General features: G+C 39.3%; 1 protein-coding gene across 1 annotated transcript in view; it reads right to left on the reverse strand.

Annotated features, from left to right (window-relative positions):
- The window catches only part of LARS1 (leucyl-tRNA synthetase 1), a 70,242-nt gene that overhangs the window by 24,110 nt on the left and 34,291 nt on the right, over nucleotides 1-11,841 (reverse strand). Inside the window, exons 20-22 of the mRNA XM_059417840.1 lie at nucleotides 11,183-11,395; nucleotides 9,224-9,281; nucleotides 7,015-7,078 (exon numbers count right to left, since the gene is read on the reverse strand). Of these exons, the coding sequence (XP_059273823.1) occupies nucleotides 7,015-7,078; nucleotides 9,224-9,281; nucleotides 11,183-11,395 (335 nt within the window). The remainder of the gene's footprint in view (nucleotides 1-7,014; nucleotides 7,079-9,223; nucleotides 9,282-11,182; nucleotides 11,396-11,841) is intronic.

Below are 11,841 nucleotides of genomic sequence, written 5' to 3' on the forward strand. Positions count from 1 at the left end.
TTTATTTATTTATTTATTTGACAGATCACAAGTAGGCAGATAGGCAGGCAGAGAGAGAGGAGGAAGCAGGCTCCCTGCTGAGCAGAGAGCCCGATGCGGGACTTGATCCCAGGACCCTGAGATCATGACCTGAGCTGAAGGCAGAGGCTTTAACCCACTGAGCCACCCAGGCGCCCTGCCTTGTAGAAAATTAAAAGACCATATAATGTTGCATTCATTTCTGGGTTTTCTATTCTTTCCATCGATCTATATACTTATTTTTGTGCCAGTACCATGATCTTTTGATTACTCTGTAAGCTCTGTAATAGAACTTGAAGTCCACAATTGTGATGCCTCCACCTTTGCTTCTTTCAAGGTTGTTTTGGCTACTTGGGGGGTCTTTTGTGGCTCTATGGAAACTTTAGGATTGCTTGTTCTAGCTCTGTGAAAAACGCTGTTGGTGTTTTGATAGGCAATGCACTAAATGTGTAGATTTCCAATCTATGAGCATGGAATATCTTTCCATTTCCTTCTGCGATCTTCAATTTCCTTCATCCATGTTTTATAGTTTACAGAGTACACGACTCCTACTTCTTTGGTTAGGTTTATTCCTAGGTATCTTATTATTTTGGGTGCAATTGTAAATGAGATTGTTTTCTTAACTTCTCTTTCCGCTGGTTCATTACTGGTATACAGAAACACAACAGACTTCTGTACATATATTTTGTATCCTGAGATTTTACTCTGTGTATCAGTTCTACCAGTTTCTTGGTGGAGTCTTTCAGGTTGTCTATATGCAGTACCACGTCATCTACAAGTTGTGTGACTGCTGTGGCTAGGACTTCCAGTACTCTATTGAATGAAAGTGGTGAGAGTGGACATCCTTGTATAATTTCTGACCTTACAGGGAAGCAGGCTTACCGCTTCTCACCATTAAGGATGATGTCAGCTGTGGATTTTTAATTTAAGACCTTTATTATGTGGAGGTATGTTCCCTCTAAACCTTTGTTCAAAGTTTTTTTCATGAATGGATGTTATACTTTTTTTTCAAATGCTTTTTCTGCATCTACTGAAACAATCATATGGTTCTTACCCTTTCTCTTACTGATACATCATGTTGATTGATTTGTAAATAAAAACCCAGGAATAAACCCCACTTGACCATGGTGAATGTTTCTTGTTTTGTTTTCTTTTTACTATACTGTTGGAATCAGTTTGCTAATATTTTGTTGAGGACTTTTGCATCTATATTCACCAAGAGATACTGGCCTTTCGTTCTTTTTTTTTTTTTTATTTTATTTATCAGAGAGAGAGAGGGGAAGAGAGAGAGCACAGGCAGACAGAATGGCAGGCAGAGGCAGAGGGAGAAGCAGGCTCCCTGCTGAGCAAAGAGCCCGATGTGGGACTCGATCCCAGGACGCTGGGATCATGACCTGAGCCGAAGGCAGCTGCTTGACCAACTGAGCCACCCAGGCATCCCCTTTCGTTCTCTTTTTTGTGGTGTTTTTATCTGGTTTTGGTATCAGACTAACGTTGGCCTTATAGAATAAATTTGGAAGATGCTCTGCCTTCTCTATTTTTCAGAACAGTGTAAGAAGAATAGGTATTAACTCTTCTTTAAATGTTTGGTAGAGGGGCGCCTGGCTGGCTGAGCCAGTGGAGCCTGTGCCTCTTGATCTCAGGATTCTGAGTTTGAGCTCCAAACTGGGTACAGAGATCACTTAAAAATAAAATCAATCAGTTAGTCAATCAATCAATATTTGGTAGAATTCACCCATGAAGACATCTGGTTCTGGACTTAATGCTTGTTGAGAGTTTTTTGATTACTGAATTCAATTTCTTTGCTGGTAATCAGTCTATTCAAATATTCTATTTCTTCCTGTTTCAGTTTGGAGGGTTATATGTTTGTAGGAATTTATCCATTTCTTTTAGGTTATCCAATTTGTTGGCATACAGTTTTTCATAATATTCTAATTGTTTCTGGTGTTTGTTCTTATTTTTCCTCTTTCATTTGTGATTTTACTTGGGCCTTTTCTCTTTTTTTGGTGAGTCTGACAGAGGTTCATCAATTTTATTGATTTTTTTCTCAAAGAACCAGCTCCTGATTTCATTATCTGTTCTACTTTTTTTTTTTTTTTTTTAGTTTCTATATCATTAATTTCTATTCTAATATTTATTTTTTCCTTTCTTTTGCTGGTTTTAGGTTTTGTTTGTTATTCTTTTTCTAGCTCCTTTAGGTGTAAGGTCAATTTGGTTATGGGAGATTTTTCTCACTGCCCTTTTTCTTTTTAAGATTTTATTTATTTATTTGACAGAGAGATACAGAGAGAGAGAACAAGTATGTAGAACAGCAGGCAGAGAGAGTGGAAGAAGCAGGCTCTCTGCTGAGCAGGAAGCACAACATGGGGCTCAATCCCAGGGCCCTCGGATCATGATCTGAGCTGAAGGCAGCCACTTTAACTGGCTGAGCCACCCAGGCGCCCCAGATTTTTCTTGCTTCTTCTTCTTCTTTTTTTTTTTTTTTTTAAGATTTTATTTATTTATTTGACAGAGAGAGATCACAAGTAGGTAGAGAGGCAGGCAGAGTGAGAAGGGGGAAGCAGGCTTACCGCTGAGCAAAGAGCCCGATGTGGGGCATGATCCCAGGACCTCAGGATCATGACCTGAGCTGAAGGCAGAGGCTTTAACACACTGAGCCACCTAGGCACCCCTTTTTCTTGCTTCTTGAGGTAGGCCTGTATTGCTATAAATTTCCTGCTTAGAACCACTTTTGCTGTGTCCCAAAAGTTCTGAACCATTGTTTTCATGTACTTTTTAACTTTTTTTTTTTTAAAGATTTTATTTATTTATTTGACAGAGAAAGGGATCACAAGTAGGCTTCCATATTTTCTGGCAGGCAGAGACAGAGATGGAAACAAGCTTCCTCCTGAGCAGAGAGCCCAATGCAGGGCTCAATCCCAGGACCCTGAGATCATGACCTGAGCTGAAAGGCAAAGGCTTAACCCACTGAGCCACCCAGGCACCCCTCCATGTACTTTTTTATTTCTTCTATTTCCTGGTTGACACATATCACTGTTTAGTAGAATGTTATTTAACCTCCATGTATTTGTGGTCTTTCCAGATTTTTCTTGTAATTGACTTGTAGTTTCATAGCATTGTGGTCAGAAAAAATGCATGGTATGAATCTGATCTTTTTTTAAAAAATAAGATTTATTTATTTATTTATTTGACAGAGAGACACAGCGAAAGAGGGAAATGAGCAGGGGGAATGAGAGAGGGAGAAGCAGGCTTCCCGCCTAGCAGGAAGCCTGATGTGGGGCTTGACCCCAGGACTCTGGGATCATGACCTGAGCCAAAGGCAAACACTTAAAGGACTAAGCCACCTAGGCACCCCAACTTTGATATTTTTAAATTTGTGGAGGCTTTCTTTGTGGCGTAATATGTGATCTATTCTGGAGAATATTCCATGTACACTTGAAAAGAATGTGTATTGTGCTGCTTTAGAACAGAAATGTTCTGAATATATCTATTAAATCCAACTGTTCCAGCATGTCATTTAAAGCCATTGTTTCCTTGTTGAATTTCTGTTTAGATGATCTGTCCATTATATAAGTGGGTGTGAAAGTCCTCTACTATTACAGCATATTATCAATCAGTTCCTTTATGTTTGTTACTAGCTGTTTTATGTATTTGGGTGCACAAATATTTACAATTCTTATATTTTCTTGTTGGACTGTCCCCTTTATTATATTATTATATGTATCCTTCTTAACTCTTGTTACAGTTTTTGTTTTAAAAATCCATTTTGTCCGGGGGGGCGCCTGGGTGGCTCAGTGGGCTAAGGCCTCTGCTTTCTGCTCAGGTCATGATCCCAGGTAATAGGATCGAGTCCGGCATCAGGCTTTCTGCTCAGCAGGGAGCCTGCTTCCTCCTCTCTCTCTCTGCCACCTCTCCACCTACTTGTGATCTCTGTCAAATAAATAAATGGAATCTTTAAAAAAAAAAAACCTATTAAAAAATAATAAAATCTATTTTGTCCGATATAAGAATTGCTACTCTGGCTTTCCTTTGACCTCCATTTGCATGACATATATTTCTCCATCCTCTCACTTTCAATCTGCAGGTGTCTTTAGGTCTAAAATGAGTCTCTTGTAAGAGCAACTGGCTGGCTCTGCTGGTAGAGTATGAAACTCTTGATCTCAGGGCTGTGAGTTCAAGCCCTATGCCATTCTTATTTAAAAATACAAATACTGGGCACCTGGGTGGCTCAGTGGGTTAAGCTGCTGCCTTCGGCTCAGGTCATGATCTCAGGGTCCTGGGATCGAGTCCCGCATCAGGCTCTGTTCAGCAGGGACCTGCTTCCCCCACCTCTCTCTGCCTGCCTCTCTGCCTTCTTGTGATCGCTGTCTGTCAAATAAGTAAATAAAATCTTTAAAATAAAATACAAATATTATTAACGTTTGATGGAGCCATGGAATTTTCTAAGTCTATTCTCATTTTGCATAATTCTTTTTTTTTCTTTTGTTCAGTTTAATTACTTTCCATTACTCTGTCTTCTAGGCCATTAACTCATTTTTCTGCTTCTTCCAACCTGCTGTTCATTCCATCAAGCACCTTTCTCATTTTGTCTATTGAGCCCTTTTTCTCTGTTATGTTATTCCTCGTGTGTTAACGGTCTTGGGAAGATCCTCCACTCTTTTCTCAAGTCCAGTAAGTATCCTTATGACCACTGCTTCAAATTCTCTATCATGCATGTGACTTATATCTGTTTCACTTAGATCTCCAGCCTTGGCTTTGTCCTGTTCTTTCATTTGGGACAAGTTTCTCTGTCTTCTCATGTTGTCTAAATCTCTGTGCCTATGTTAGGAAAGTCAGCTATGTTTCCTGTTCTTGAGGGTGATGGCTTTATGATGAGGAGGATCTATAGTGCCCTACTGTGTAGTATCCCATTCCCCAGGGCCTGGCACTCCTAGGACGGTCTCCAATGTGCTACATATGCTGTTTTCTCCCAGCCACTTTATCCTTCAGACCAGTGATTTGCAAAGGCTCTCTTTGCTTGTTGTGAGCAATTTGTCCCTGGCCTGAAAGTGGTGGCATTTTAACTAGGTGTGCTTGGGCCTGCTTGTGAAATGAGATATGTCACTGCCAGAACCAAGGCCACATCAAACTCTTGGGTTGAGAAACACAGTGTGGGCAGGGGTTTGAGCTGGTCTTCTGGGGAAGGGAGCCTACCAAGCTGGGACTGAGGCAAGCACAACTGGGAGGAGTGGTTTTACCAGAGCATGGAGGGGTGGGACTTGGTGTAACCAAGTTAGATGGCAAGTGTTAGCACAGTGCAGCTTCCAGCAGGGGGCCCTACGCCACTGGTTTCAAGAACTCATGAAATTCAGGCCCTCTCAATTTCCAAGCCAATTGCTATGGGGATTTGTTTTCTCCATGCACTCTCTTGTGAACTAATTTGTCATATGCCCTTTTTGCGATGGCTCCTAACTCCACACCTGCCCCCCCCACCCCTGCACTGTTCAGTGGCCATGACCTGTTTCTTTCTCAAACCATACCTCGGCATTTCCTACCTTCTTCAGTATAGCCTCTTCTCTGTCTTTAGTTGTGGAGTTTGTTCTGCTAGCCTTCAGAAAGATTTCTGGGTTCTTTAGGATGATTTGATAGTGCCACGATCTTCTGTCTTAAATAAATCTGTGTCCTTGTAAATGTCCTCATCCTTACTGAAACACTTCCTTATTTTCTGGCACCTTAAGATGTTTCGTGCTCATCTTGTATTTTTCCTACTCCAGCCCGCCAATCAATCATTTCTCTCAGGCACCTGAGTTCCATTTATTGGAGACCAAGATCTAAAAGCCAGGTGTGTCCCTGTTACTAGTGTGTCACTGCTCATAAGCCGCCTCAGCAGACACAGCTAGGGATATATACGCATGTATACTAACCAACCACACATATCTATATTTATTTTTACATCACTCTGTCTATATAAAAATTAAAACCTGGAACGCCTGGGTGGCTCAGTTGGTTGAGCAGCTGCCTTCGGCTCGGGTCATGATCCCAGGATCCTGGGATCGAGTCCCACATCGGGCTCCTTGCTCGGCAGGGAGCCTGCTTCTCCCTCTGCCTCTGCCTGCCTCTCTGTCTGCCTGTGCTCACTCGCTCTCTCTCCCTCTGTCTCTGACAAATAAATAAATAAAATCTTTTAAAATTAAAACCTTTGGAAATTGCCAATTCCAATCCAACACCATAGGGTACAGTCTAGCATTCCCCCTTTATTATCTGTATTTTTTTAACAGTGAGCTCTCATCTACAATAGATTTATTTGTTCAATCCCAGTAAAAACATAAAATTAGCTTCAGAATTGCTAACCTACACCTCATGTAAGAAACAGTTTTACTTATTACAGTATTTGTGTGTAGTTCTTTTTGGCTTACAGCTTCCAGTCAAAACACTGTTTTTAAGGTTAGTTAGGTTAGTTCTTTTCCAATCCCTTCAGCATGGCCTCAAACTGTGCTAGCCAGGATCAGTAAAAGACATGCCATAAGGACCAAAACAATCAAGGGTTCCTACAGGTCAGACAGTGCATCTCCTCCCTTGAAAAAGTAATGATGAAATGGAATAGTACTACAGCCAAGGAGAAAATATTTCTTGAAAAAAAGAATGCTCCAGATTCAAGTCACCTATATGTATATCATGTATGAAGGAAATACTTTGCAAAAGCTTCATAATCAACATCTCTACAAACCAATTCTTTAACCTTATAAGTAGTAAGAAATTAGAAACAAGCCAGATAGCAATTACAGTGAGTTTCTTTTTTAAAAAGACTCTAATAATGTTAGCTTGAATGTGTTCCTAAACAGATCACATTGGCAATTCTTACGTTGCTTATTACACAAAGAAATCACGAGTATTTTAAAGTACTGGAAAAAGCAAAAGAAAAGTGCAATAAAACTGAAATAGTAATTTTAATTTGCCTTCTATAATCTGGAAAGAATCAGACCCTATATATGAGCAATAATAAAAAAGTATACTCACCATCGGCTGAAAATTTGTCGATTGCTTGGGTCAAAGTAAGGAAGTTGCCTGTGGACTTGGACATCTGAAATAGAAAGTCAATGATCAGATATTATTAAGAATATATATAAATAAAATAAACCAAATCAGACAAATCAAAGTAAGTAGGTTAGCCACAATCAGATAAAGACCAAAAAAAAAAAAAAAAAAATAGAGAGAAAAAGGAAAAGGTATCTTGCACTAATTTTACAGAGCTGGACACTGAAATCTAGTTAACATAGTGACTTGTCTGGGTCACTCAGCTAGGCAGGGACAGAGCTAGGACAGGGTCTCCAGTCTGGTATTAAATGCACTAATCTTTCCAGTAGATTATACTGCCCCTTAGGAATCTGTTTATACATGTATAATGATTCCACTGTATCTCTGGAACATTTCAGGGGTCTTAAAGAAGAGCTTTAGAGCAATTAGAATCATTCAGAAACAAATGGACTGGCATATGATGTCAGATTTAGGTGTTTTAGGGAACTTCAACTAAAACAAGTGGTTGTTTCAAGTCGTGCTCTACCTGACGGCACCACATTTAAGGACACACTGTGCATAGCCTGCCAATTTTTACTATTTAAGAATTTGTTGTCTTTGGGGTATCTGGTGGCTCAGGCAGTTAAGTATCTGCCTTCAGGTCAGGTCATGATCCCAGAGACCTGGGATTAAGTCCCACATGGGGCTGGCTCCCTGCTCAGCAGGGAGCCTGCTCCCCACCTCCCTCTGCCTTTCTCCCTGCTTGTGCTCTCTTGCTCCCTCTAGCTCTCTCTCTGGGCATCGATCTCTCAAATAAAATCTAAAAGAAAAAAAAAAGCATTTGTTGTCTTTAACAGAACTTTGACGATACCAAAGAGAGGTTATAATCTAGTCTTCTATCACACCACAATGAAGTATCTAGTTCTAATAAAAAGAGTACAATGTATAGTATGACAACTTTGAGACCAAAGAAAAGATCACATTATAACACCATTTATATTTATACACATATATACATACATGTAAATACATATATAGTTCTACTTCGCCTTACAAAGTAAAAAATGAATTTGATAATCAAAAGTCCTTGTGGATCTAACACACATCTAATCAAAGAGCTGTTTTTCAGTCTAATACAGAGATTATTTTAAATGAACTTCTATATTCCCTTTCAACATCAGGGCACCAGTTAAAAATGATGTTTCATTTTGCAATTCATACCACCTGCTATTTGTTTAAATCGACACCTATTTTCATTATGACAGACATTTATAGCAAAGAATACTCTTTTTCAATTAATATTCCATCAGTTGTAGCAAAATGCACTAATTGTAACAAAATCAACTTGCTATGAATATTCTAAGAAATAAATAACATGGCAATTTTTAGTTTATGTGAGGAGGGGTACCCTTTTCAATGTGCACAAAAGCATCACAGGGGCAAGCAAGGGCTTTGTCACGGGGTTTGAAGACACTGATTAATGAGATAAAGTCTTATATAGCCTATAAAAAAATCATATATATTAGTAGTTTTAACAACAGCAGAAGCAGTAGTAGTATAAAGAGAGATGTGTTATACTGCCTGGAAGAAGCATTAAATAACAGTTAAGAACCCTACAAATTCCAAAATTCTATTATTTTAATTCAGTGGCTGATCACAGTAGAAAACAAATCCCACCAAGTATTTTCTCAACTTAATGAGAAAGTTATTCTAGGGTCACAACGTAGGGTTTTTATATTTCTTTTTTTTCTTTTTTAAAGATTTTATTTATTTATTTGACACACAGAGAGAGATCACAAGTAGGCAGAGAGGCAGGCAGAGAGACAAAGGAAGCAGGCTCCCCGCTGAGCAGAGAGCCCTGCACGAGACTCAATCCCAGGATCCTGAGATCATGACCTGAGCCTAAGGCAGAGGCCTAACCCACTGAGCCACCGAGAGCCCGGATTTTTATATTTCTTATATCTCCCTCTGTCTCCTCCAGTCAAGAATTGTATCACCTTCTACCATTCTAACTACAAATGTTAAAATAGGTAAGTTTTCCCAGTTCCTGCCCTCCGTTAATACTATTTACTCCACTTACTCCCTAATTTATGCTGGTAGTCCTAAACATTTTAAATGGAAGATTAACACTGACTTTTACACTCTCTATTTCTTTAAAATGTACAACTTCCTACATCTGCAAAGTTCTCGGCATAATTTTAAATTTACTTACCTTCTCAGAGTTGAGGAGGAGATGTCCATTTGCTCTCACAGCAGTGGGCCATTTGTCACTTTAGAGGTAAATGTTTAAAGACAGAAAATAAAACTTTAAGGTTCGAGTCTAAGCTTAAGAAGTTGAGGTAAATGCTGAAAGCTTTACAACAGTTTGCTAAGACAAATGTACAAATGTTCTGAGTCCTGCTCTTAATAGGAAACAAATGAAAATAAGAAGTGCCCATTAATAAAGGACTGGTTACATAAACTATCATACAGGCATACACTGAAATACTATGTAATAGGTATTTTAAAAATATAGGAAAGGGCTAGATATGTGGATATAAATAAATCTTAGAAGCATACAATCACATGGGGGATAAAAATGTCCACAGTGTTGTATCTCTGCATAATTAAAAAATAAATAAACATGGGGTGCCTGGATAGCTCAGTCCAAAAACCAAGTGACTCTTGGTCTTTGGATTTTGAGTTCAAGGCCCACACTGAGTGTAGAGACTCCTTAAATAAATAAATAATCTGATGCTAGTTTATTCATAAACATGTCATCCAGAAGAAATCATAAGAAAGCAGTGGCAGGGATTACCTATGGGAAGCAGAGTGATGTGGGGGCAAGGGTAAAAGTTCCCTTTTCTTTTTTTTTTATGAACTCTTTGAATTTTTGAACTATGTAAGTTCCACTCATTCATTCTAGCAATGAGATTATGCGAGGATAGTGGTTGAGAACAAGAGTCCTGGAGACAGGCTGTAGGGTTTGCATCCTCACTGTGTCATTGCTGGGTAACTCAGCAATGAGTTACAATGAACTCTCTAGGCCTCAATAAGGTTCCTTGTCTATAAAACAAGGATATTATAGAACGTCCTGGAAAAGTTGTAATGAAAATGAAATGAGTTGTCATAAGTGATTAGAACAGTGCCGGGTCTTACTGATAATTATTACTTACAAGCACTTGACATTATTACTTACCTATAATTTATAAAATCTAATACATGTTCAAAAACTTGATGCAAAGGGATGAACACTCAACTATGTTCCCCAAAAATACTTCTGAGATATCCAATTTCTCCAAAAATACATTTTAAACAGTAACAACAAAATAATTGGGTAACATAAGATTTATTTTATTCCTCTACTTCAAAATCTTCCTCTTATTCTTGAGAAAGAAAATGCAATCTCATTCTAAATATAGAAAGTCACATGAGATTGTTCTGGTGATATGAAATAAAATTTAAACAGAGGGAGGTGTCTGTTTCCTCGGCTACCTTGAGAGACTAAATGAAAGCCACAGAGACATATTTGGATCAAGAGGAAAAGATGATAGAAGTATTACTTTTGAGCATACAGGAGTAAAAATGACACTTAGATTCAGACTCTAATCAAAATACCACTACCAGGGACACCTGGATGGCTCAGTCAATTAAGCATCCGACTCTTGGTTTTGGCTCAGGCCATAATCTCAGGATCATTGGACTGAACCTTGTGTCAGTCTCTGTGCTGAGTGTGGAGCCTGCTGAACATTCTCTCACTTCCTCTCCCCCTTCCCTCCACACTCTCTCTCAAAGGGGAAAAAAAAAAAAAGAACATCACTACCAACTAATGTCGTAAACTTGCAGCTCTCAGCTCTAAAGGGATGTTTCCTTCCAATTCTAACATTCTAGGCTCTGTCTTGAACCACCTTTATTTCTGCATGTAAGAGGTCAAAGAGTCACAAAACAGGTCAAGTAAAGTACTGAAAGACTGTCAAGGTACCTGAAATGTGATGTGCTTTGGTGAGCCCAAGGTAAATATGTGGATTTCTGGATGTAACAGAGAGGAGAAAGCGTTCTTTCTGCTTCATTTATATGTTCAACAGAAGAAAAAGACGGCAACTGGCAAACCTAACTATGCCTTGCGGAGTAACTTCTTAAATATTTGACATCATAAGACATAAGTTTAGTCTGCAGCCTTTTTAGCACTCACCTTTGTTCTGGCCACATAGCCACATGATTATAAAGGTAATATGAAAGATGATTAGGAACAAGATCCTTGCCAGACACTCGGAGATCCACAGGATACCAGAACTCAAATTCCTGCTTTAACTGATCTAATTTCTCCTTTGGAATCTGAGTCTTGGGAAATGGAGCCTCCTTGAAGAAAACATAATCCCAAACCTCCTTGGTCATCTGTTGCGGTCTGTATTAAAAATAAAACAAACAACAAAATATACAGATTATTTCTTTGAAGAAATCAAAATATTCACTTAATCATGACATAGGAATCTCTTAATATAGCTATACTAACAAATGATGACAAAAAACTTCAATAAGGGGGCACCTGGGTGGCTCAGCAGGTTAAAGCCTCTGCTTCAGCTCAGGTCATGATCCCAGGGTCCTGGGATCGAGCCCCACATCGGGCTCTCTGCTCCGCAGGGAGCCTGTTTCCTCCTCTCTCTCTGCCTGCCTCTCTGCCTACTTGTGATCTCTGTCAAATAAATAAATAAAATATTTTTTAAAAAAAGACTTCAGGGCGCCTGGGTGGCTCAGTGGGTTAAGCCGCTGCCTTCAGCTCAGGTCATGATCTCAGGGTCCTGAGATCGAGTCCTGCATCGGGCTCTCTGCTCAGCAGGGAGCCTGCTTCCT

This window comes from Mustela nigripes, chromosome 12 (assembly GCF_022355385.1).
Source record: "Mustela nigripes isolate SB6536 chromosome 12, MUSNIG.SB6536, whole genome shotgun sequence".
NCBI lineage: Eukaryota > Metazoa > Chordata > Mammalia > Carnivora > Mustelidae > Mustela > Mustela nigripes.